Below are 27436 nucleotides of genomic sequence, written 5' to 3' on the forward strand. Positions count from 1 at the left end.
GGCTGTGGGAGGACGTGGGCGATGCTCTGCTCTGTGACTGTCCCTCAGCTCTGTGACTGTCCTGTCTTCACCCAGAAACAGGTCCTTTTCTCCCTCAGAGGCTCCTGACGTTGTTGGCTTGCTCTTGCGAGTGGCAGCTTCCTTCTGCCCTCCTACCTTTTTAAAAAATAATCCTTTCAATAATTGAGTAGTTGGGTTTTTATTAGAACGGAGGGACTTATTTTGATCTTTTTTGCCCTCCCAGATGGCCTCGATGGCTCACTCTTAATAAGCAGTTTCACCTACTAGATTTAGTTTAAATGTTGGCTTTATGGTTTATATACTCACTGGGGACAATGGCAGTGTCTTAACGAAATTTGATTAATTTAATACCCGGACGTCCATAACATCAGAGATTTCTCTGCCGAATAGCAGAGATGAAAATAAGACATATTTGCTGTCAGGTTTTAGACCTTACTGGGAAGCCGATTCTGTGGCCCAATTTGATCATCCGGACTGGAAACGCGTTTAGCTGAGACTATTGGTCTAGATCGCACACAAGGGTTTTGTGTGTGAGAATTTAAAACTCTAAATATCATACCAAACCCTGAATTTTAAGTTAATATCCATTTATATTTTCTCACTTGTTCATTTCTCACTGTTTCAGTTTCTCCCTTCCTTCATGTGTCCATCTGATCACTTGTCCATCTGTGTATCCATCATCTATCCATTTATCCATTGGTAGCTATTTTTTATTTGTTAATCCATCCATCTAGTTATTTAGCAGATAAGTGGAGAACCTACTCAGGGTCAGGTTTTCTGTGCAGCACTGGAAATACTATAATAAATAAGATGTTATGGCGCCTTTTTCTGGAGCTTACAAACACACGGTTTATTGATTGCTACTTTCAATAAACAGATTCATCGTCACACATCACCAGAATTTTTAATGCATCTGTTCTAACAGTAGATGTTAATCGAGTATCATCTATGTCAGACCAGTGTCTGTGTACAACAGGGACTACAGCAGAAAACATTCCTGCCTCGTGCAACTGAGGAGAGACCAACAGCCATGCAACTTATACCCTCCTCCTGGGCCTTAAAATCTGATGAGCATATACTTTCAAAAGCTAACAGAGCAGAACCAAGTACATACATAATGAAAATCACTCAGATCTGAATTACAATAATCTAAGTGAAGTAGTCCTACAAAGCCATAAAAAAGACCCATGACTGAGTTAGGTGCTGTCATTGGGCTGAGGAATTCTTCCGAGTTCCCTAGCAGCCTGAGCAACGTAGGAAACTACATTATGTATTTACAGTGTCAGATCAAAGAAAGCATAGTATATTCACCAGGGAGACACAGTGTTCCCAGTTACTAAAAAACTCAGGCACAGAGTTTTCATAAGGGGGACACTGAACGGTGGGCAAGGAAGTCTCCCCACCAACCTCTTTGTAGCAAACGCCCCAAGACGAAAGGTAGCAATAGTGACAGGTTTCTGTTCCATTGTCTCTGTTCCTTTCCCCTGGAAAGGATGCTAAAAACATCTCTGACAACCAGTCTTCAAGAGATGTGAGGAAGAGCCCAACCGGGCGTGGCTCGGCGGTTGAGCGTCGACCCAGGATCCAGGCGATCGGGGTTCGATTCCCAGTCAGGGCACATGCCCGGGTCGTGGGCTCGATCCCCAGTCAGGGGCGTGCAGGAGGCAGCCCATGCACGACTCTCACCATGGATGTTTCTCTCTCTCTCTCCCTCTCCTTTACTCTCTATGAAATCAATAAAGATATATTTTTAAAAAAAAAGATGTGAGGAAGAGAGAGACCCCAGCCTGGATCACCCTGCCTCTTTCTGAAACTCTCCCAGTTGTCACAGGACCCCGATACCACTTGTCCTTCAACCGGGAAAATGTTCACAACCCATCCAAGCTCCACAGGCTGCAAGGAGAGAAGATGGGGAAGGGTTAGAGTGACTTAAATAAGCCTCCTTGCCTCTCACCTCCCACAGCAACACATACCCTCAACCTTTAGAGCCCTAGAAAATAGACTTTGCTGTTGTATTAGATTGCTGGAAAACATTCAGTGTGAACTAAAATTCATTTTCATATCCAGTCGATGCCTCCCTTTTCTCCTCCATTAACTCCTCTTGCCTGCCTTTTTGGAAGAAATCGTTTGACTTACACCCGTAAATGATCAAAGAAAGAGACAAAAAGAAGGACCATCTCCGCTTTGCCTGGCACGTGAGTCTTTGATTCCCACACAACCTTTAATGACATTGGCCTAATATCTCACCAGCACTTGGAGTTTTTCCTGTTGTCCATGTAAATCACTGCAGTGGCTTCAGTCTTGGCAAATAAGTGAACTGTAAATAATTTTGCTTTAAGATGGATCGATTTATCATTTTTAAGCCACATGAATTCTTCTCATCATTAAAGCTCCTAAGTGCTGTCTGTATTCATTTGCTTTTCCAAGCAAATGTTTTCGGCTCCCTTTATAAGTACCTTCATTTTTAAGTGAGTCTATGAAAGACTGATGAGCTGGTTTTTCCCCCATTTCCATTTATAGAACCATTGCATCTTCCCGATCTCCTGGCCTGTCAGTAGTAAGGAAAACACTCATTCTCGGGGGATGGGTACAGTGTTTTTGTTTTTTAACATATCTTTATTGGAGAGAGGAAGAGAGAGGGAGAGAGAGAGAGAGAGAAACATCAATGATAAGAGTTGTCATTGATCGGCTGCCTTCTGCACGCCCCCGACTGGGGATGGAGCCCACAACCCGGGCATGTGCCCTGACTGGGAATAGAACTGTGATCTCCTGGATCCTAGGTCGATGCTCAACTGCTGAGCCACACCCGGCCAGGCAGTACAGTGTTTTTTAAAAAGTCTTATGACACAGGCTAGAGTGAGGCCAAGGACTTCCATGGAGTTTTCAAAATTAAGCCCATTTTTTCTTCTAGTTGGTTCTGATTTGATATTCAGAAATAAAAATATTCATTCAAAACTATCACCGCAGCCCAGCCAGCATGGCTCAGTGGTTGAGCATCGGCCTATGAACCAGGAGGTCAGGGTTCGATTCCCGGTCAGGGCACATGCCCAGGTTGCTGGCTCCATCCCCTGCCTCCGTGCAGGAGGCAGCTGATCAATGACTGTCTCTCTCATCATTGATGTTTCTATCTCTCACTTCCTCTCTCTGAAATCAATAAAACCGTATTTTTTTAAAAAATATATACGTATCAGCACAGAGACAACAGCTAGCATTGGAAATATTCGTCTCACTACGTGGCACCCTGTCCCACCAGCCACTCAGGCTGGCACCTGGGGCGAATGCCCACCTTCGGGAGGTCTTCCTCCTCCTGCTCTGCCCCCTGGTCAGTCTCTGGGCAGTGCCTGTTGACTCCGGCACCAGATGTCTTTTGACGTCTCTCGTCCCTCTGCTTCATCACCAGCGCTCCCCAAGCATGAGCCCGCTCGGGGCCCCTGGGCCCTCCGCGGTGTCCCTGCGGGCTCCCTGCTTCCATCCCGCCCCGCCAGCCTTCCCCGCCCGCCCGCAGCCAGGCCCAACTTTCCAGAAGCGAACCGGCTCCTGGGGCATACCTGCCGCTCCTTCATTAGCATTTTCCTCGTCTCCTGGACTAAGATCGAAGCCCAGACTCTAAAGGAGCCCCCAAGGCCCTCACTGGCTCCAGGTTCCTCTAAGACGCCCGGCCCTTGCTCGGCGCACCCGCCCTCCAGCGGCCCGCCCCGCGCTCGCTCTGCTCTGAAGACTCCACACGTGCCGCTTCCGCGGGTGCAGCGTTCTGGGGGCCTCTCGCTGCCCGCCCGAGGACACTGCAGGATGTCATCAGTCTGTTAGGGGTATTTGATTAATACTCACCTGGCATAAACGCAGGGACACAGCCCTGGCCCCACGCGGAGGCCCGAGTCCTAGAGCTCGGCTGCCGCCTCTATTTACACACAGCGTCCCTTAGGTGTGACTCCAGCGGGAGGTCAGGATGTCTCCATGAGCCTCAGTGCTGCAGGTAGTGACTCCGGGGACCGAGGCGGGCTGTTCTGTCATTGGTGCTCCGGCTGCTCCCTGCACCATGTTCTCAGTGTGCATGGGTCACTTCAAAAGACTTGGAAGTGTATCTTTAACTGCAGATACTTGTCTTGGGGCCAGTCTTTCACCTAGAAAATGAGATGACAGTCACATCAGGTGCATATCCAATCCTGATCTTATAACTAGTTCAGAAGTGAGTGTGTTCTGGCGGCCCAGGTCTCCCGGGAGGTAGAGCAGACTGTGGGAGAGGCGCACACGTTGACCGTAACCTGTGAGGTATAAACAGGGCTTTTCTCCTGGACAGTTCTGGGCTCTAACCAGATAAAAGCAATGTCAAAGCTAATTAGCGTGCTCACAGAAAATAGAAATGCATACTTTGGACTTTTTCACATACACACATAACAGGGAATGTAGCCTCAGAAAGCTCAGAGTGCCAACACAATATTAAATACGGCATGCATCTTCAAAGTAAGTGGTTTTCAAAATTGAACTTGAGATGAAACATAGTAAGGTGAACTCTTACCTGGGGAAAATCCCACAGGCTCCCACACTATTGTGTATTTGCTGCTGGTTGTGGTGAGAATATGCCAGGTAGCGAAAGCTTGGCGGCACAGCTCAGAGCAGGTGCTCAGGGTGCTGCTTTACTACACTTTCCAAATTAGGAACCACTTTTGGGTGGCATTTAAAAGGGCTGCAGGAGTGCATTTTGATGGAGAGGCAGTTTTGCAAACTGGTTCCAGACTGTAGCTGTCATTCTGTGTTAAGTTGGACCTGCATGACTCACTCACTGGGGAGGAGAGGAGGGGTGTTTAAACTGGAAAAATGGGTCAAACAATCTCCAGTAGATTTCATCACACCTCTGTTTATTGCAAAGTCATATCTTCAGTTCAATTAAGGAGATCCATTCCTCCATGCCAGAAGTTTGTTACTCTGGGACAGCCATCGAAGGGTCTTGGAACACCGTGAGGTGACATGCCGCCTCTGTGCACGCGTTGTGGGTGCACATGCAGAGGCCCATGTGTGTGTGCAGAGGTCTGTGTGCTCATGTAGAGGCCCGTGTGCTTGTGTAGAGGCCCATGTGTGTGTACAAAGGCCTGTGTGCGTGTGCAGAGGCCCGTGTGCTCATACAGAGGCCCGTGTGCACATGCAGAGGCTCCCTGCACTCTGCAGGGGGAGGGTCCAGTCTTTATCAGACTCCCTCAGTCGGGCAGGGTTGCCAGAAAGATAGTTTTCTCCAGTTCAGGAGGCGGAGGGAGTGGAAGAGGTTGAAGTTGGGTGTCCAAGGACTGCAGAGTAGCCCAGCGAAGGAGGAGGTGTGACATTTCCCTCGGGTGAGCCCGCGATGCAGCTCACTCGCGGTCCCCATGACACTTTGTGAACAGCAGTCTGAAAGGAGACTGGAGCTTGGAGGATTGGAGATCTAACTGTGAAAAGGTGGTGGTGTCAGTAGACAGACCCTGCAACCTGACATTTGCTACTCATTTGAGGGACCAAGAGTGGATGGGCATTTGAATGGGAGGAATGCAGCTCTCAGGGAAAACGGGGAGGCCCTTGATTGAATTCTTTGCTTTTACATTTAAAAATCTTTCCTTCCCCCTCCCAGAAGCGAATGAAAACAAAGTGCCACCAAAGTGTAAAAAACAGAAAGTAACAATCCCATTAATTCTTTTTACCAAGATTAATCTCAAAATGAAAATAGCTTTAAATTATGTCTCGATGATAAGAAGCATTCTCTGTGCATTCTAATAAAAAGTAGGCAATATAGGAAAGTATAAAGAGGGGGTTACCCACCCCGAATCCCGTTTCTATATTTATGCTAATGTGTGTGCACGCCCAAGATGGGCCGGTGCTGCATGTGCTGGCTTATAAAGACCACAGCGAAGAGAAAAACAAATCCCATGTGCATGCAAAAGAGAATGGAGATTCTGTCACTGATGTTTTCTGACTCTGAAAATCTTCAGCATGTCTCCAGGAGAAGCAAGAAGGCAGAAATCCGATAGCTGGCCCTAAGAGCCTTGGTCACTCTTGGGGAGGATGCTGTTGGAAGTTGGCAGAACCCAGTTCTATTCCAAGTCTTTGGAATGCTGATCCACCCAGGTCTGAGCTGAGCTCTTTATTCTCAGAAGAGAACCACGATAACGTGGGTTTATGATGGTGTTCGTCACCACCCAGACTGTTTTCCTGGCATCTTCCCCAGAGCATGCTGTCTCCTTGAGCCTAAGTGAATTAAACCCCTCATACAGTTTTACCAAGACCTCTTTGCTAGTTTAGAATGTGGGCCTCAAATTTCTCCCGCCGGCACACCAAGTAACATTTTAAATGGTCTGTCTTACCTTCATTAAATGCATGCCCAATTTTCTTCAACTTTGAATCCTTGCCAAAACCTGATTTCAGATTGTAATCTGTAATTGTCAAGGGCACATGAAGCTTTTGTCCTACCTTGGGCTCTCTTCAGATACTTGTTTCAAATTAAAGACTGGAAGGAGAAGGGCAGAGAGACCTGAGATTTAAATGGAAGGGACCTTGGAAATTTCCATTGATATTGGGACTGAAAAGGGGAGGAGACCTAGGAGAAAGCGAGGAAGAACTAATGCTGGAATTCATTGTAAGACTGAGGGGAAGAGTTTGATTCTATAAAGAACTTTAGAGACCCACAATGCTCTGGGTCAAAGATCTTATAAAGTCCTTAAAAAGCATAAGCTATACAACATCTGTAAGGCAAGACAGAGATGCCCCTTCCTGTCCTCTGTGCCTGTAGGATGCTCTTCAGCAGGTAAGTGTAGGGACATAGCACCTGTTGTGTGAGAGGCAGGATTCCAGGATTTTATTTTGAATGGGGGAAACGAAACACCTGGGCTTACCCCAGTCTTTTACGAGAGCAAATAAACACTGAAATTATTTTATTTCCCACCCGGTATTTTTCCTCCCCCTAGTTTTTGCTCTCTGTGAGCTTTTCACAGAATGGGAAGGGTCATTTGTTCCACAGGTTTGAAGGACCACCGGCTTATTCTGTTGAAATTTAATGAAATTCTTTCCCTTTGAATACCACTTGGACTTTGGACAGGGTACAAATCTAAGAAGGCGGACCCCCAGAGGTCAACCCGTATATAAAGTTTGATGTTGGTTTTCAACCAACAGTAGTGTCAGGAGATCAAGAAGTGACGTGTGATGTCTGCAAAATTGATAACCCAAGAATTATGAAAGCTCTTCATATAATTGTTACTTATATACTTATAAGTTCAAGTGCACACTTAATGATTTTTAAAAGCGCTGATCCCCTTTTGTTAGAGTCCAGAAGAACTGATGACAAGCCCTTAAATAGGAGTCAGGTATTATCAAAAGAATAATAGAAGACATGGATTCCCAAAAAACATTTTTAGCGCTGATTATGTTTCTTTCGGATATCAAAGCCTTACATTTAAGCCACTCATGGTATTTTATGTCACACATTTTGTCAAAAAATGAGGATGTTGAAACTGATACATCTTGTCATAAATGAGCCCAGTGTCTTAGCCAAGAACCTATGATGAAAACTGGATTTGTTTTCTGCCACAGCCCAGAGCGCAGTATGGTCTGTGATTATGTCTTTGCATCTGGCCCACCCCCTCTCTGTATGCCAATCACTTGGGGATTTATCTGCATTCAGCATTAGCTGGAGGAAGGTGGAAGCCAAAATATTGTTGATATATTTGTGTATGTGTGCGCAGAAGTGCTGAACAAAGACAGGCTGGTGGAAACACCCACCAGAGAAGCAATAATAACCCTCACGTCTCACCCCTCTCACTCGCTTCCTTTCAGCAACCACTGGAAAGAAAGGACAGCCAGAGCAGCTCCCAGCACAGCGTTTCCAGCCACCGAAGCCTGCACACGGCGTCCCCCAGCCACAGCGCACAGGTGCTCCCCGAGTACCCGCCTGCAGAGGCCCCCGCTGCAGATCAGGCCGACAGCTCTGGGCAGAAAAAACCAGATCCTTTTAAAATCTGGGCCCAGTCCAGGAGCATGTATGAAAGCCGACGTGAGTAGCACCCAGGCTGCGTTCTGTCCGCAGCCCCACCTCAGGGGCTTCAACTTCCTCTCGAGGCTTATTAAAAATAGATTTTCAGTATGTGGACTGGAGAGAGGTAGACCAAGGTGAGAGGGGAAAGCTTAGCAGCAGTGATCGAATCTGCTGGATACTCATGGAGGCTCCATTACATCTTCAGCTTGGGGAGGGTAGATATGGGTGTCATCAGATACAGGGCCTGGATGAACATGGGTTTATTTTCCCTCTCAGTTAAGAGAAGTGGAGGTTGAGGCAGCTCTTGTGAAACAGCTCCGATCTGCAGTAGAACATGAATATAATATTCATTTACCTTATTTCCAGTGAAAGGCCCTAGAATGCCTTCCTCTGGGGCACACATACAGACGGCCCTGGCTGTGGCTGCAGCTGACCTTCCTCGCGCGTGTGGTCAGGATGAGGCAGTGGTGGAGGTCACGTGCTTCCTTTTCCCTGGTTGGCCTGGGGCAGGAGAGACTGTCCCGACGGAGGCCAGGCCTGTCAAGGGTCCAGTTAAACCGAGGGAAGAGGGAATCGTTCTGCCCGTCCCCTTGGCCGGGCCCCTGGAGAGCTGAGGCCCAGAGGGGTGGGGCGAGGCGGCCCCCCAGCCTCTGCCCCCCACTCAGATGCAGCCGGGAAGCATTTCCCTTGCTGAAGCAGCGCCCCTGCGACCCAAACTGAACGGGGTGAGGCCAGCACCCCTGTCTGAGGAAGAGGGTTGGCTGCACTGCTGGGTGCAGTTCAGCGGTTAGGGGCACGAGGCAAGTGGAATCCAGCTGCTTGTCCAGTTGCAGAGTGACCCCCGCCGGGCCCGCCACTGTTGCCCTCCCCAGGGGAGGAAGTCATGGCCTTCTCGTTACAACAGTGCATGGAGCGGAATAGACTTTTGACTAAGGGCTCACTACGCTGGCAAAAGCCACAGAAGTTGAGAAGGGATTTACTGGGCCCCCAGAGGAGAAAGCCCCCCTGGAGCAACCCTGATGCCAGGCCCCAGGAAATGCAGGTCCACTTGCAGCTTCTCTTGAGAGCAGTAGTTACTGAGTGTGAACCTGGAGCCTGTTCTCACTGTGTCTTCTCACCAATTGTAGAGATTTCGTTGAAGCGATGTTTCCCAAAGGGGAACACTGCCACATTCTCTTCGCATTCCTCTTTAGCCGGGCGGCTTCTCCAGTCGACGGCCCAACTTCCACTGAGGCTGGGATGTTGCTTCATGGGCCGTGCCCCTGGTTTTCTCCACACAGGGCACGTGCAGGACTGAGTTTCCCGTTTATGAATCTTTTCGTAGTAAAATAAGTCGACAGGCAATGCTAACCATCCAGGGAACAGGAGGTCCAGCTCAGATGCTGTTTTTTTACCTTCATAGAAGCAAAATTTCTTCAGAATTTGTTATTTAAAGTCTTCACCACAACCCTCAGACTCTAAGAAAAACATGTAGTCTTCCCACAGCCAGCTGCCGTAAGCGGCAGAATTGCTCAGGTGGCAGGCAGACTGGAACACTTGGGATGGGGCCAGTCTTGTGTCTTCACTTTCTTTAACATCTGGAAGATTAGGATCTAGCCGCACAAATAGAACCAGTTCCTTTTGGGGGATTGGAGGCTCCGTAATTGAGTGATTGTAGCAACTTAATTGATGTTGAGATTTACTTGGATTTCTTCTTGCCACTAAATGAGGGTAATGATGACCCCCCAATTGTAATTATTCTGAATCTGTCACAGATTTTCCTCGTTTCACAGAACCTATGAATGAACCTACATTAATCTTGTCTTTTAATTAGTATTTTGCTTTATCTCTGATCAGTCTCTGCCATTCTCTTGATGGATTTTTTTGTCTTGTCTTTTGAAAAAAAAAACAAATACAGTGTGTAGCCTAAGATGTGATTCACTGCCCCTCCCCCCAAGACATTAAACTGAGCAAAGTACTCAGGAAAGTTGAAGTCAGCTATAGTACTTTAATTGTATCTTTAATTTATATCCCCCCTTTGGGGAGAAATATATTTTCCTTCTATTTCATTTTATTGAGAAGGGCAATGTGACAATTAACACAGACTCTGATCCAATTCCTTCACATGGTCTAAATACTGTGCAAACTACCATATTGTTGGTACCTCATCTGTCAAAACAGCAGTGTCAGATGGATGGATCTGATGTGCAGACGTGTTAATAAATCCCTTTGAAGGGCTTCAGTGTTTAATTAAAAACGAAGGCAGGCATGGAGGTCCTTTAAAAGCCATATTGCTTGTTTTGTATTTTTTTTCCTAAGTAACATGCCTATTGTGTGCACATGTTTTTAAAAATGACACTGATACAGTCTCACTAGTTAAGGTTCAGGACCAGCTAGTATCCAGTAGTGTTTACTATAAAAGAAAGTCTAAAACTTACAGTTGAAATGTTGCCCGGTCACAAAATAGTTCTGAAAGAAAAAATGTTAAAGCTGTCACATTAACCAACTTAGACCTGCGCTGCTCGGGGGAGTCATGCCTCAGATTTGGAACTGGTGAGTGGGCTGCTTTATCAAAGCGCGTTTCAGAAGCTTGGGTGTACTTCTGGGTTTTAAGAGCTATTATGACAGTTCTTATTTGTGTGTGTTCAGACCTTGGCCAGATCTGATGATTTGTGCCCCTAAATGGAAGACTGTTCTGGTTGAACTGCCTAGAATTCATCTGAACTGGTATCAGCACAAGCATGAAGTCCATCAGGAACCTGTTACTCTTTTAAATAAATGCTGTAGTGTGGCAGTTACAAAAGTACACTTACTTTTTTTCAAAAGGAAGTAAGGGTTTAGACAAATTTAAAGTTCATGACATGATTAAAAGAAAGTCATACGAGAATGTGTACTTTGGGGTTTAATTAAATATGAAGAGTCTAAAATGGTAATGGGAGTTCTATGAAATTCTCAGCAGTACAATTGTAAATTCTAACTTTTTGACAAGAAAAGCACCATGAAAAAAAGAAAAAAATAAAGCAGAATCAAACTGCAATCTTTTAAAACCCACAGCAGCATGACCTTTACTGTGAGAGCTTAACTGCACGTTCCTTATCAATCAAATGAAATTAAATTGAACAGAGAGAAAGCACATACATTAAGCTTTGCAAAACTGTGAAATTAATATTCCAGCTATGTCACCTTCGCCTGCATCGGGACTGAGCAAGGGGGAAAGAGAGAGAGAGAGCAATTCCACGAGTTTTGGAGAATGTCAGAGTAAGGATTCGCTAAAAACTTGTTTCTCCATTATATTCATCCTGTTTGATGTTCCCATTGGTCTGGGGGGCTGGGAGAAACTCAAAGAGAAATGTCACGAACAAAGTGTTTTGGTGTTCTTGTTGACCAGGCAGAGACCAAAGACAAGATGAAATAAAAAGCGATGGGCATGTTTTTGCTAAGTCTGGGAATGTGCATCTTCAGTAATGGAGACACCGGGAGGTTTCTCTGCAAACCTGGTGATTCCATTCCTTCAAATTAGCGAAGGAAGTCTTTTGAGCGCTTTTTGAGGTGTCACTTGCCTTGCCAAACGAGATTAACTGATGAGATTGTCTCCTGTGCAAGGGTTTGAAAGTGAAAAAAGCTGGACAAGATTCTCTTAGCTCTTTTTGGTTTAGCCTCACTCGAAAGAAAAACAACGGGATATAAACATCAAAAACTTGGTTCTACTCCGCTGCCTCCTAAAAGTGCAATTAAAATAGAATCTGCCTGAAATAAAGAAGAGAACAAGCCATCTGGGGGAGTAGTTGAGAAACCTCAGTGCCCCTGGCAGCAGAGGACACAGAAAGAGAAGGCCTGTGATTCCGTGTGACCCACTACCGATGTATCACCAAAGTTGACGTACTTCTGTGCGTGGCATTTGGTCGGTGGAAGAAAAGTATAATTGTTAAAATGCCAAAGTTACGGCGCCAAAAGACTTCCTTTGCGACATCCCTGTGTGTCAGTGTATGTGTTTGTGTCCCTGTCTCTGTTTTCCTGGCTAATCATTGGAGTCCTCAACATTCTTGGTGTCATTGGGCATCTTGCTTTTTAAATAAATTTTGCCATTTTCCCATTGATTCTCAGAGAGAAACAAATGCTTTTTTCCTACGGACTAACCTGATTGATAAGCCTGCGTCTGCTGGCCACAGCCACCCACCCGTACAGTGATAGCTCCCCCCGAGTGAGCGATAAGGCAAAAGCTGCTACGCTTGGTGTCACTCTAGGATGGGCAGCTGTCCCTGTGCTAAACGATGCTAAGAAAGGGGAGTCTGGGCTGGAGGTCTCTGCGGAGCCCTTTGCTTGTTCAGAAAGGCTCGGCTGACTCCCAGCCGCTCTGCCGGGAGCCCAGTGCCGGCAGGAAGGCACCAGGTCCATTTTGGTAATAATCCTCCTGCTTCAGTGAACTGAAGACCGAGACCCAACTTCACTTAATTTGTTGTTTCCACGAGTCTATTACACTAAATACCCTTAGCCAGATACTCAAACAGAAGGAAAATAGTGTTGCCTTAGCATGCTCAAGAAAATATAATTCTCAAATCGTGTCTATGGAGCAGCTTAACTCCGTGTTCCGTGGCCTCTAGGAGCTTAGCTCGGCAATTATAATAAAAGAGCACTGGGTAGAAAGCAACGTGTAAAGCCCTGGCATTAAGATAGCTCAGATTCAGACCTCCCTGACTTGTACCTACCTGTTTCCTTAGCTGCTGCTTTCTCTGCGCATTCGCTCACTGTGCATTCTAAGCCTGTGGGTGAGGCACTAAAGGGGCGCATTTCTCCCCAACTCGAAACGTAAACACCTCCTCCTCCTCCGTGTTCCATGGTACAGAACTGGAGATGAGAATCCAGGCTCAGGCCCACACACTGCCTCAGCCCCAAACCCAATTATTAATGAGCCAGAAAGCCTACAGAACAGTGTTTGAAAATCATTTTTAAGATTCACTGCCACTAAACTACATTTTTTTCTCTTTAAATAAAAGATACTTCACTTATAGATTATGGAACACTGTATGTTAAATAAGAATAAAAAAGAAATGACCCTTTTTTATTACCTTAGGTAACAGAGTGGTATATAGGACAGTTTTGTGCGCAGCAAGCATGTTTTTATAGAAAGTACTTTTCTTCTAAAAAATGAGATTTTTTTTTATTTTAAAACCCTGCAATAATGAGTTTTAAAAGTAAAATATCAAGTTATTGAATAATAAATTAATACTTCTAATGTTGAGATATTATAGGCAAATTCTGGAGTCAAGCAGTCACTCATTTTAATGATACAATGTGGTTCATTGACAAAGAACAACTTTATTGTCACCATCAATCTCAAAGAAATGGAAGGCTGGCTCCTGTTTGGTAATAGTGCTGAAACCCTAGTAAACTTTGCAAGTTTGGAAATATTAGGATGTTTAAGACTAACTTTTTTGGCAAAAATGATCACAAGTTACATTATTGGCATTGCTGGTCTAGAAAGGCGTGTGTGTGTCAGGGGAACACTCTTTGCCCCGAGCTCGCCCTTCTTTTGGTTGCTAGCACATCAGGCGGCTTATCCCTGAATCGCAGAGTCAGTGCCTGCGCCAGAGGCCCCCCGACTCAGCAGCTCTCTCCTGGGGCACGGGCGCCGCTGTGTGGGGCGCCCGCGGTGCTTCTCATCCGGTCCCCTCGCAGCAGCACCGAGGACAGCCGCCAATGCCCGTCTCCGGCCTAGGCGGGGATGATGACGGGCTGGATTAGGAATTATCCAACGTCGGTTAGTCCTGTGGAAAAACTTAGGGCTCAATGATACTCCCTCTGTTTACTGTCACCCAGCATCCTCTGTTACGTCACACATCCAGATTACTTTGTTCCCTTGTCTGTGTTAGAAAACTGTCACCTGCTCAAGCACCGTCAGTGTCGGTCCTGTAACTGTGTGACTTTGGGGGTGGGAATCCTTTTAGCAGAAAAATAACCTCTCTTCCTTCTTTCCTCTCTAGTTCCAGATTACCAAGAACAGGACATCTTTCTCTGGAGAAAAGAGACTGGATTTGGATTTAGGATTCTGGGTGGAAATGAACCAGGGGAACCTGTGAGTCTTTTGTCTCCCCCTTCCCCCCACACACACCCAGTGCTGTTTTCTGGGACTTCAAAGCAATTTGGCAGCAGTAACAAATCCCCAAGATTTGAGTCCAGCGAGGGGCCATGCTGACCACGTCATCCCAGCAGTGGAACTTTTCTTTAGGTTTTGTGGGGCTTTTTTGTCTTGAGGGGAAGGGACTAGTGTTACAGAACAGAAAGAGCTCATCCACCAGCGCTGGCTGAGCCAAATGCTAGACACCGAGAATCGCCGTGGAGGAAGGTTGGCCATTTTATCATGATGGTGCCACCCAGGAGAACCAGAAGCTAAGGCTCAAAGCCCGAGCTCCCCCATGGCGTGTGGGATACAGGTTTTATGGGGCAAAATCACAAGACACCGTGGGTTAGGGGCTCGGGGTTGTGCTGGGAGCTGATTGGTCAGAGGTGAGATAAGGGTAATGAATTATTTTTTCAGATCTCGGGGACAGCTCTGGGGTCTGCTTTAGTGTCCCTCTGTCTGGTTCATGGGGAAGTAGCCAGGGAGTCGTTCCACCTCAGGGCTCAGGAGCTGAAACATAACCTAGGGCAAGATGTTATCTCTATCCTGCCAGAGGTCCAGACCCATGACCATTAGGTCAGCTCCTGTCTGCTGCTGCCTCGGTTGCTGATTATCCGGGGAAAGGCTAGGTCTCTGAGGGGCATAGACACCAAGAGAGATGATTTCTAGAGCTAGGATTAAAGATAGATTTAATGGAAGTCATAAGAACCCTCACTTTCACTAGTTTCTATTCACATATATGAAAAGTGGGAGCTGCCCATCAAAGAAAATAAAACCAGAAAGTAAGAAAGGAATTGGTATCAACTGAGAAAACAATGACCAGTTGTGTATGTTGAGTAGCACCAGGTTGCGAGCACCTCAGAAGGTATCACATCACGAGAGATTAGAAACAGTAGGACCCCTGTCTTGACAGCAGGAGAGGAAGAACCCTAAACAAGGCTCAGGAGACAGGTAACCCCTCTGGGCCTCCTCCTCAGAATAAACTTAGTATCACATCACAGAATCCTTTGGAAAGGGGAAGAGAGAACTAAAGAAATGTATTGTTAATTCCCGCATCACAATGAAAATAACTTATTTATCGAGTGCTCACTCTGTGGCAGATGCTATGCCAAAGGCTTTAACATACATTTTCTCATTTATCCATTCAAAGCTATGAATGTGCCCCCAGTTTTGAAATCATCAAACAAAGACACAAAAAGGTTAATTGACTTGCCCAAGATCATAGAGTTAGGCCGTGGAAGGACTGGAAAGGGTCTGATTCCAGAGTCCATATTCCTAACCACTCTCCGGCCCAGGTTTTGGGAAGCTGTACATGTCATGCCAAGGTAGCTGCAGCACTGTCACCCAGCGAGAAGGCGGGGCAGGCACAAGTATTTTAACTCAAGGTTAGTGGGTGGTAAATATAAGACACTAAATAAAGCTTGCGTGGATGCGGGCGCTAAGAGGACAGAAAGGCGGGTGTCAGACCACTTTGCTGGATTCATTCTTTCACTCAACAGTATCTGTTGTGCATTCGCTATTGCAAGGCACAGTGCTGGATTTTAAAGAAAAGTAGTGTTACTGTTATAATTAGCAGTTTTCTGAAAGGAGGGTTCTCAGGTAGACAGAAAAGGAGAAAGGGTTTTAAAAATGAAAGGAATAAAGTGCTTTATTTCTGCAAAGGTGAAAAAGAGAATCATCACCGCAGATAAGTGTCAGGGAACCAAACATGAAAAAGCTCTCTCCTCCACCACGTGAGAACTGTGGTAGCACCCGGCACAGTGCCTGCTGTCCCGCGGGCACTCAGTAAATGTCGTGGCATGGACGCAGACACGAACGAACGAACGAACGAATGAATGAATGAATGAATGAATGAATGATTGTTCTCAGAGATGTGAAGTCTATCAGTTTAGTAGCAAACCAGAAGGTCAGTGTTTTACCCGTCATCCAATTACTCAACAGATTTATATCGGTCACATCGTGCCACTGGGTGCTGCTGACACCGATGGCCGCCTGAGGTCTGGGGACGAGTTAATCTGTGTGGACGGGACGCCGGTCATTGGGAAATCGCACCAGCTTGTGGTGCAGCTTATGCAGCAAGCGGCCAAGCAGGGCCATGTCAACCTCACCGTGCGGCGGAAAGTGGTGTTTTCAGGTATGTTTCTTGTTTCTCATACATCCCTTCAGACAAGGCGTTGCCGCTCGGTGCTCAGAAAAGGGCCCCTTCCTGTGTCTGCCTCCTCAAGCATCTAGTTTAGCAAATGTTTGCAAATGTGACTAAGCTCAGAGTTTCCAGATGGTTTGCTTTTCTCAAACCCTGCAACGCTCTCACTCGGAAGTACTTCAGTGTGCCGTGCGTACCTGGTCGGCACAGACTTCTAGAAGAAACGCATTACCTCCCCCGACACCTTGCCACCTGGAACTTAGCCATCCTCCTCATTCGATGATCACTCCCAACAGAAGAGGTCATTGCGAGTCAGGAGAATTGTTAACTTCAAATTAAGAGAACAAAAATTAGGTTGTGCTCTGTTGTTGACAGTCACACGTATTAAAGCAAGATTTTTTTTCCCTCTGCAAGAAGGGTGCACACTGCCTGGTTCTAGGTCATATTTGATTCTTTCCTCCTACAGGCTTCCAAGTACTTGAGTTCTCAAAATACTGCATATCCTTTCAGGGCAGTCTCAAATATGACCTTCTCTGTGTCACCCTCGGATAGTCCCTCCTTCCTCCAGCCGCCTCCACACCTGAGCTCCCTTCTTGCCATCCTTGTGAATCAGGGTTTACTTCTGTGGCAGAATCTGCCGTTTAGTGCCAGCTTACCATGCACATGTCTGTCCTTGCCATTCACTCACCAGCTCCCGGAAAGCACACTGTTGGTGGGTCTTTGTCTGCAGCTCCCACCTCCAAATATTCAAGACAGAGCCCAGAATGCAGTAGAAGCCGATCAGTGTTGTATTAGTTGAATTACTGAAGAAGTGTGATATGAAATTCTCCATAGTTTTAATAGTGAAACAAATACCAGATATAAAATCAACTGGCACCTTGTTTAAATGATATATAATTACTTACAGGATTAAGATGTCAGATTCCAGTGTGAGAGCGAGTCCTGCCCACTGCAGCTATGGAAATCAGAGTTAATCAGTTAGGTCCCTAGAGCTCACTTATGGCCTCAGAATCCTTCTTCACAGAGTATTCCATGCAGCCAGTAGCAGTCAGTAAGGAGAGGCTTTTGAGATGTGATGAAAACTTTTTTACTACACTGGCCCAAATAAAAATAGTAGAGCAATGTGATTTTTGTTTATTTCAGAATTGTTTTTAAAATCTTAAGTATTTTGGGTTTTTAGCTCTGGATCAAAGATATATTAAATCTATGAAAAGACCATTAAACCAGTCACAGAAGGACAAACGTTATAATAGTCTACTTTCATGGGGTGCCTAGGGTAGTCAGATTTACAGTCAGGAAGCAGGGGCTACGGAGAGGGAGATGGTTTATTGGTCTTTAATGGACATTGAGTTTCCATTAGGAAGGTGTTGATGAAGTTCTGGAGGTGGTGGTGGTGACAATGGTTGACAACAGTGTGACTGTACTTAATGCCACTAACTGTACACTTAAAAATAGGTAAAAGGACAAATTTTATGTTCTCTATATTTTACTAAAATAAAAAGGAAGCCTATGAGAGGAGGAGCTTTCCAGAATAAATACAGTCTTACCCAAAAGCTGAACTCACAGTTTGATTTTGGCATGAAGCACAAATTGGTGTCACCAACTCTTGGTGGCCATTTCAGAGTGTTTTACCCTGTCCACCTGACAAAGCAGTCAAACGGGAATTTCATAAAACTGGAATTCTGGGGGAGGCTAATGTATCCAGTTGTGTGATCAGAGCAAATCATTGACGCTGGGAAACCAGGACGCGGACCTCTGACCGGTGGTGTCAGGAGTCCCCCAGTGTGGCAGCCTTAATGGTAGTGCCAGTTTATGTTCTTGCCTGGTGGAAAATTCAAAAGCAAAATCTGGAAAGCTGAGTGGAACCGAGACTTGAGGGTAACGGAAACAGGAATGGGCAGCCAGGGTCACACCTGCGGGGCAAGGAGGGTGGCTGTCCGGGGTGTGGGCCGCACCTGCTCCTGCACCTGCTTGTGCTCCTGCTCCTGCACGTGCTCCTGTACCTGCTCTTGCACCTGCTTGTGCTCCTGTACCTGCTTGTGCTCTTGCGCCTGCTCCTGCTCCTGCACCTGCACGTGCTCCTGCACCTGCACCTGCTTGTGCTCATGCTCCTGCACCTGCATGTGCTCCTGCACCTGCTTGTGCTCTTGCTCCTGCTCCTGCACCTGCACCTGCTTGTGCTCTTGCTCCTGCTCCTGCACCTGCTTGTGCTCTTGCTCCTGCACCTGCACGTGCTCCTGCTCCTGCACCTGCACGTGCTCCTGCACCTGCTTGTGCTCTTGCACCTGCTTGTGCTCCTGCACCTGCTTGTGCTCTTGCTCCTGCTCCTGCACCTGCACGTGCTCCTGCACCTGCTTGTGCTCATGCTCCTGCTCCTGCACCTGCACGTGCTCCTGCACCTGCGGGCCTGCGGCTCGCTCGCGCCCGGGGGGCCGGCGGGGTCTTGCAGGGTGCGGGGACTGATGCGGGGTGCTGGAGATGAGACTCCGCGCGGCTGCGGGGCGTCTTTCCGCGGGGTGGGTGCCAGTAGATACTGGAAAGCAAGTCCTTGCTCGAGAAGCTGCGTGTGACGCCCTCGAGCCCGGGTCCCGGGGGCCAGGCTCACCTCCGGATTCGCGCGGCGCGGGGCGGGGGGCGGCGCGGGATGCGCCCCTGAGCGGCCGTCTCGCGCAGCGCCCCGAGCGGAGCCCGAGGTGCCCTCGCCCGCGTCCTCGCACCACAGCGGCACGCAGCCCGCGTCGCTGGCGGAGGAGAAGCGCACGCCGCAGGGCAGCCAGAACTCGCTCAGCACCGTGAGCTCGGGCAGCGGCAGCACCAGCGGCATCGGCAGCGGCGGCGGCGGCGGCAGCGGCGTGGGCCCCGCGCCGCAGCCCTACGACGTGGAGATCCGGCGCGGCGACAGCGAGGGCTTCGGCTTCGTCATCGTGTCGTCCGTGAGCCGGCCCGAGGCGGGCACCACCTTCGGTGAGTCGGCTCGCGGGGCCGCGGGGGTCCGCGCTTCCGGGCGCGCGGGGCCGCGAGCCCTCGGGGGAACCGGCGTGCGGGGCGGGGCGCTGCGAAACGCCCCTTCCCCCGCCTGCGCCCTTTCTCCACGCCGCCCCGTCTGACAGTGTTGGGTCTTAATTTTAAGTAATCGTTTTTACTGTTGGCTGGCCAGCCGTCTAGTTAAAGTCCGGGCGCCGTGGTCGTCGCCGAGCCCAGCAGGGCTGGTCCCCGGCTTTCCCGGGGGCCGGGCCCGGCGGACGGGCAGCCTCCGTGTCCACCCTCCGAGGCTGCCGCCCTGCTGGACTCACCGGCGGACCCCAGGACCTGGCCGCCTGTGACTGTTTCCAGCTGAATGGGGTGCCCAGGAAGGGTCCCCCTTCTCCGCTGGTAGTCATGTGTCACCGCCCAGGCGCGTTGGCTGCCCGACGGGGAACACGCTGGGAGGCGGGCAGGGCTGGGCCGGCTGTGAAACCACCGCGGCTCTGTCCCCGGGTGACATCCACAGGGAGGCTGCTGGCCAGGCCCAGCCGCTGGCCCATCCCCTAGCTCCCTGCTCCCGTGGCCCCCGCTTGCCCCCGGAGGCGGTCAGGCCTGTGCCTGTGTGGCGCCCTAACAAGCACCCCTTACTAACAGTGCTTCTGTGAGCTGTGTACTTGGATAATCCGTGTCATGGGTGGGTGACATGACATCGAGGCAAGGTTTTTTTGTCTTTAAAATTAGTTTCGGAGACTTTTCTGCTCAATTTAAAAATAAAAAGGCAAGAGGGGTGAGAACTCCCAAATTATTTTCTTCAGGTCCACATATTGACTGTCCCCATGCTCAGATTCTGTTTCCCTTTCTAGAAGGAAGGAGCCCATACGTCAGGTGGGAGGCTGTGTGCTATTGAATGAATATTGAATGTCTTCCCTCACAGTTGGCCTTTGATGGCTTTCCTCTGGCTCTTGCAATGAATGTATTCAACTTTCCCTGATCCTTTGCATGAGACTTCTGTTCTGAGCTATGCAGAGCTTTCCTCAGACCTGCTGTTTGATACCTTTCTCATGCGGGTTGTCCTTGGAGATCGGCTAAACTTAATCAAGACCTCGAGTTTGATTATGGAAGCTTTCCATCACACCTGCCTGTTGGATTCCAAAAAAAAACTGTTGAATTTCTTTTAAAAAATTTTGCCAAAATGTTACATCCAATAATGCAAACTCAGGCGGATATGCTGAAATTCAAAGAACTTAGAGCTCGTTTCCACACATTTTATCCTCAAGGTGGAAATGATGCTGGAAGAGCCTACGCAGTTGCAGTGTCTCCCGTGTTAGTTTCGTCACCCTTTCCAAAAGGTGGCTCGACTGCATAACTATCTTCAGAGTCCCCAGAAAGACAAATTCCCAAAATAGGTGAATGTGCATAAGAAACTTTGAAACTAAATATATGATGAGCGGAAAACTCTATGTCAGGCTTTAGAGCCAGTTTCCCACCCCTGTCTAGAAGTTAGCGATGCTCTCGGTTGAGACATGGAATCCCTCCAAGTGCACAGTAAACCTTCCCCTTCGAGTGCCCTCGTCCTTTTTGATGCCGTGGATGGGTGGCAACGGAGAAGGAGAAAGGAAGTGACTAAAGGAGCAGGGTAGAGGAGTGATGTGAACCTCGTGGTGGGCCACTGTCCTCAGCCCGAGTAGGTCCTAGGTTTTCACATCCCTTGAGGGGATTTTCGTGCGGATGGAGGGGGATTTCAGAGCTCACGAGCCACGTGGGCCCTACCCTGCAAGCACGGGGAGAGGATGGTTGAGCGAGGGCCGCGAAAGCAAAAATAGGTGTGAAGGTTGGGGGCTTTCTTGGCTCCTCTCATGTTTTTCTAAAGCTTTCATCATGCTGGAGAGAAGGCAGGAAGCCGAAGTGTTTGTCCAGCAGGTGTTTTCACACTGAATCTTTGGTGCTAGCAGCCTCTCATGCCTCACCTGACTCCCAGTGATTATTTTTCTAAATGGAGAAAGAACAAAACATTGGCAGAAGCTTAAACAACAGCTGGCAAAAAGTGAAGTGCCGTGAACACAGAATACGTGAAAGCACCCGTCCCAGCCCTGGGGTTCACATTTGAAGTCCCAAAACAAGCCAATGGCAAGTTATTTTGGGGCTCTTGAGAATCTCTGAGGTTGCTAAGTATCCCAAGTTTTATAGCTGATTTCAGGAGGGGAAGCAGGGGTTCCCCCTCATTTTGAATCAGGAAACCACTGCAGGTCAGGGCAGTGGCTTCTCACACGGGCGCCCTGCGTGTTGCCAATGTTTTGACCGTGGGCGCAGAGCTTCTCCTTTAATAACATTTGCTTAATGCTTTAATTAATTAACACTTAACCTTCTCTTTCCCTTTTCAACCCTTTTTCTCCTCCCTGTACTATATTCCCACGTAACTTTAAAAAAATTAAAACTCAATATCAAAGCAGGCAATGCATGTGTGGCTATGCCTCACAAAATAGGTCGGATTATTGAGGGGAGCCCTGCTGACCGATGTGGCAAGCTGAAAGTAGGAGACCGGATCTTGGCAGTAAATGGATGTTCCATCACCAACAAGTCCCATTCAGACATTGTCAACCTAATCAAGGAAGCGGGAAACACAGTTACCCTCCGCATCATTCCCGGGGATGGTAAAGTATACCTATGTGTCTCTCTCTCTGCATCTCTCTCTCTCTGTGTCTCTCTCTCGATCCCTTTATCATTAGTGTTCATGTTATTGAGTAGTGTTGACTTACAGGCAGCTTTATCCATCCCTAACATACCCATCAAACAAATGTGAGCCATTGTTACTAAACCTTTGCCGCACCCTCTTTACTTAATCCCCTGGCCCTTAATACCTGTCTTGCTACAGATATAAAAACATTTCAGAAAATCTTCAAGTTTCCCGAACTTACTTTGGTTTTGGTGCCTTTGTCTTTAAAACAATAGACTAGTTTGAATACAGGTGGTAAAGATCTCCTGATGTTCTATCTGGAAATCATTAAGAATTTTTTTTAAAAAATCACTAAATATATGTATAATATGCTGACATCACAAAATCTGCATAATGACAGTGTAGAGCCAGTAGTGTTTTTTCAGAATAAGCGAATGCCTCACATTTTAGTTAATTGAGAGAGTCTTAGGGTTTGTGCATCCTTGATTTGTTTCTAATTTTTACTTATGAATGAAGATTGAATGAAATCTCTATATGTTTTGTTTAATTGTGGGTTATATGTACATTAAACTAGGCCTATTGTTGTTTGGTTGTTTGGCTGAATTCAAATCATTGATTCTTTTACAGCAGTGGTAAGCCCCTCACCCACGCACCCTGCATCCCCCACTCCACCCCCACCTGGGACGTGGCGTTGCCTGGAGTGAGTGCTAGTGGCACATACTGGGCAGACTCGGGGATGCTTCTGCATGTCCACAGTGCACTGGACAGCCCCCCACAATAAAACGTGATCCAGCCAAAACAGCGATACTCACTGTTACTCATATTTAATAAAAATGAAGCGACACACTGATGTCACCAGGTGTAGAGTCTTAGAATTAAGTCCTATATGCTGACCTCATTCTCAGCAGGCCTGGCCCTTGGGAGGAAACTGCCACCTGCCCCACAATGTTTCAGTGTCTTTTTTTTCCCTCCATTATTGCTATGCATATGATAAAATAAAATATACAGGGTGTCCCAAAAAAATGTATACACACTTAGCAGCTGACAGCTCAATTGATGTTTCTTTCTTTTCAGATTTAACCCATTGAAATTAATAATTATTCCAAATATGTATACATTTTTGGGGACACCATGTTTATTCTAAAAGTCAGTGAGTATTTCTCAAGAGGAAATGTGATTTTATGGAGCTAGTGTGATAAAAATTCTATGCCATTGATGTGTAAAATTAAAAAATTAGAGGTTTTTATCTAAGCATAATTTACCAAATGAATATTTTTATGTATGAATTGTTAGAAAGAGAGCTTTATAGTTTAAAATTCAAGTAGTATAGACTGTGCTTTTCAGAAAAAGTAGTTGGTTCCAAGAACAGAGAATTTTCTCTGCACCAAAAAACCTCATACGAAATGTTGAGGGAAAATTAGCTCCTTGAATGATGGTCTTCTTCAGCCTGCCTCGAGTGCACGGTCAGTAATGGACCATCTGGAGTCCATTCCACCAGTTCACCACTGTGGAAGGCTGTTAAAATTTAAGAAAGCGACCACAAGATGATAGGACATAGGTTCCCAACGGAAAGGATGTAGGAAGCCAGAAAAATTGAGAAATGATTGAGAGAGCCAAATGTAGCATGGAAATTTAGACACATGGAGAAATTTCAAAAACTAATCCCAAAGAACTGGACACGAGAATTGACTTGCTGGATCTATATTAGTCAGTCTTAATGTGGAAATGAGAATGTCCAAAAAAGGAAGGAAGGAAGGAAAGCACTCCTTGAAGGACAGAAATATGCAGCAGCAACTCATACTGTGCACATATTAGGTACTGCCTTAATTTCTACAAAGTGCAATGAAAATATTTTTGGAAAACCTGAACACCAGAAAATACGAGGTAAATTACCCAATAACAGTTGTCAATGAAAAGACACTTTTAAAAACTTGAATACTTCAAAAATGTAAAATTCGGACAGACACATCTACAGGCTGTCTTGGTTAGAAGGAAGTAAACACTGAGGTTGATACGATATAGTAAAGGACTGATGCACTGCCGAGGGCGCGATTTCATTAAGGACACTAAGGGATTCGTTGCCATGAAAATGAAACTCTCCTTCAGTTACTTTGTAGGCTTTGGAGACCGGGAAAAGGCAGTGGGGTCGGGCAGAGGGCGGATCTTTTAACGGGGGCCAAAAATTTCTTTCTTGGAAATTAGAGTTGAGGCCGGGGAGTTAGATTTCTGGAGAGATGCTGGAGCAACCAGAGGGCTTTGCACACACCTAGAAGACAGAGAGAAATTCGTGGTGGTGCCACTTCCTCTCTGTGGCCGTGTTGGGCGTGGTAGACAGCAGGGGGAAAGGGAGGTGCGCTCTGTTAGGGACCTCTGGTCTCCTTCAGACCTCTCACTCTAATGTTCAATTCATCGGGGACCCCAAAGACAGCCTGTTTCGTGGCCCTCATCAGGAGACTGAAGCCCTTCATCAGAGTGGTTTCTGAGGCTCTTAGAGATCCGTCCTGATAGACACCTGCTCTCAGAAACCCTGGGAGGCATTCAGGAGGCTGCGGTCCTGGCTGGACAGTGCTTGGGACCCACTCTGAACTCCTTCTTCTCTTCCTAATGCAGCCGAATTCTTTTTTCTTGTCATTGTTCACCTTAGTTTTTTGTCCAGCTTCACTTACCTGGGTCTGTAGTTTTCCTCACTCTGCTGCTTCTCCCAATTCTTTCTTCTAGTCCCTCCCTCCCTCACCTGCCCGCTCTCTCCCCTTCTCCCTCCCCTTCTCCCTCCCCTTCCCCTCTCCCCCCCTCCCTCTCTCTCCTTCTCTCTCTCCCTTTCCCTCTCCCTCCCCCTCCCCTCTCCCTCCCTCCCTGCCAGGCCCCTCTGTTGTGTTGTTAGAAGGCCTTCCTTCACGGATGATGCTGGACAGGCCTAGATCAGGGGAGTCCTCACCGTCTCTGCTTTTACTATCCCTGGGACCAGGGAGGGCAGAACCTCTTCTCCTATGGGATAAGGGTAAGGGATAGGAAGTCCACAGTGACGTCACAGGAAGGCCCCGGGATAGCTGAACATGCTGAATCCGAACTTACAACCTGACAAGGCAGCCACACGTGCTTCCTGCCGCTTGTGTTGTACGGCGATCCCCCGTGAAGTCGGATGGGAGAGACCTTAATCAGCTGAGCCAGGCTAGCAGGGCCATCAAACTGAATCAGGTTCAAGATGAGAATATTTATGAGCTTAAAAATATATTAATTATGATCATAAGTTTGTCCTGCTGATCCCTCTGACTTAAAGTATTTGCTTAAATAGGAGGTAGGCTTGGCAGCACAGGTATTGCTATCTCCTTGGCAAAGGCCCAGAATAGTGTCAGTTTATCTAAATAGAAGGCTCTGTGGATATGACGCTAGCAGAGACTCAGGCAAAAGACGCAGGGTTCCAGCCGCATACACTTTAAAAATCTCCCTAAGCTTTTCTCATGTTGATGGGATGCAGGTTTCAAAGGCTTCCTTCAGCTGTTTGACATGCTTTTGTGCGTTACAGCACTTATGAGGGGAGGAGTGTGTCCTTGGCTGATCTGCTTGGCTTTGTAATGTGGGTTCCGTAGGGAGGCTGAGGACTGAGGACGGGCCCTGGAAGCCAGGTTAGCACTGTAGGCTCTGGTGGCGGAGCTGTGTTGAAACCCCAGATAGACGCTCCGTCCGAAGTCGGTGCCCTGGTTTAGCACAGCCTCTGACAGCACCCAGGTGCTTTTCTTGGTGCCCGACTGCCATGCAAAGTACAGTGATACCCATTTTCATTGCCCTGAGGGAGCTAAAGTAGGTGTAAGCCCTGTTTAATAAAGGATGTAGGGTACTTTCTGGGATTTATCATGAAAACAGCCAATCTGCCTTGGAGTTTTAGAAACCAAATACATTGACACCCCTTCACACTCCTGCTGCTGGAGCCTACTCCTATATCAGGCCCTTTTATGTTTTTTCTATTATAGGGGGCAAATTTTTCTTTGGAATACAGCTATAAATTTGTGATAGTGGGCTTCATTTCTGTAGTTTAAAAAGCTAGAGGGAATTTCAGCACTTCAAGTCTCGGTTGAAGACTTAAAAGTTGCCAGTGCCTCCACTTGCTCTCTGGATGACCTTGGACATGTTACCTGCCTTTTCTAAGCCCCCGTATCTCCATCTGTAAAAGGGGGCACTAATGGCACCTGTTTTATTTATTAAGTTGTAAGAATTAAATGAATTTAATGCACTTAGCAGTTCTTGGCATATTGTAAATGGTTAGGAAATGGTGGTTGTTTATAGATTAATAAAAAAAAGACAATTTAAGGAGCTCAAATGGTAATTTTTAAATTGCTTGAAGTTTAGCTTCAACCCAAAACAGATCTGCATATAAATAGGAGAAAATAGCAAATGAAGAATAGGCGAAAAATTAATAAAATAGGTGTTTATATGCGTATTGAGGCATCATCTGTTATATGTCAGCAATCATGAAAGCAGCAGAAATATAAAAATTGCGGGACCAGATCTGAGAAACCGTGGCTCCCAAACACACAAGCACTCTGACAGGAGCCTCTGCACAATTCCGTGACTGTAATCATTTTAATTACAAGGAAACGTCCTTTTTGGTATCCTGAATATGATTTCCCCACGGCCCGAGCAATCTTCTGTACTCCCAGAGAGTCTCCATAAAATTAATTACAATGAGTAATATCAGGTTTTTTAAAAGGACCAGTACCTGTGCTTGTGAAGCTCCTGGTGAGTCACAGCGAGAGGCTGTGCAGTCTGCGCCCTCCGCCCACCCAGTGCGCACACCTGGTGCGGTGCCTTACATTTACCACCTTGATTGTACCAGTTGACTGCAGCCATAAGAATATGTTTTTAATATTATAACAGTAACAAACACATGCTACCAGTAAAAACTATGCCAATCATAAAAACTGGGGGCAGTTTGTAAGTTCCAGGCACTGTCGCACACACTTTTCTTCCAGGTAATCTTTGCGCCAGTCCTCTGAGACGCACCTCCCGTCCCACACGTGCAGTGGGGGAAAGCAGCAGGCGTGGGAAGTTTAAGCAACTTCGCTTGAGTCCCAGCCAGGAAATCGCAGAGCTTGGGACACAAGCCAGACCGTCTGCCCCTGGAATCTGGCCTGGTTACCAGCATGCCAACCGCCCCCCAGCTCAGAGGGTCCCCGGGCGCACTGGCATAGTAAAGCCCCGAAGGGCCTGACTGGGTGACGACTCCTGTGCCACCGGGTGGCGGCCGGCTGATTCCCCGTCAGGGCTCACACCCGGCTGCGGGTTCCATCCCGGCCGGGGCATGTATGGATGTTCCCTCTCACATCAGTGTTTCTCTCTCTGCCCCCCCCCCCCTTCCTCTCTCTAATCATGTCCTTGGGTGAGGATTTGGAAAAATCAGAAGGCTCTGAGGAGTCCACGGGACAAAGGAAAGGCAGACATGCAGAAGCGTTTCTGTCTCACCTGTTTCTCACCCTTCACTCACCCAGGTTCCTGTCCCTCGGAACCTCTAGGACAGTCGGCGAAGCAGATTGTGGGAATGTCATCCTAACA

At 47.3% G+C, this 27436-nt stretch overlaps 1 protein-coding gene across 16 annotated transcripts in view; it reads left to right on the forward strand.

Moving 5' to 3' along the window:
- The window catches only part of MAGI1 (membrane associated guanylate kinase, WW and PDZ domain containing 1), a 511189-nt gene that overhangs the window by 471243 nt on the left and 12510 nt on the right, over positions 1–27436 (forward strand). For 5 of the 16 annotated variants that reach the window (XM_081159072.1, XM_081159080.1, XM_081159085.1 and 2 more), the window contains 6 exons: positions 7813–8029; positions 11165–11248; positions 13972–14063; positions 16050–16242; positions 18925–19215; positions 21663–21866. In XM_081159072.1, coding sequence (XP_081015198.1) covers positions 7813–8029; positions 11165–11248; positions 13972–14063; positions 16050–16242; positions 18925–19215; positions 21663–21866 — 1081 coding nt within the window. The remainder of the gene's footprint in view (positions 1–7812; positions 8030–11164; positions 11249–13971; positions 14064–16049; positions 16243–18924; positions 19216–21662; positions 21867–27436) is intronic. The other 11 variants (XM_081159081.1, XM_081159082.1, XM_081159086.1 and 8 more) reach the window with 6 other exon arrangements.

Source organism: Miniopterus schreibersii (assembly GCF_964146895.1).
Source record: "Miniopterus schreibersii genome assembly, chromosome: 15".
Lineage (NCBI taxonomy): Eukaryota > Metazoa > Chordata > Mammalia > Chiroptera > Miniopteridae > Miniopterus > Miniopterus schreibersii.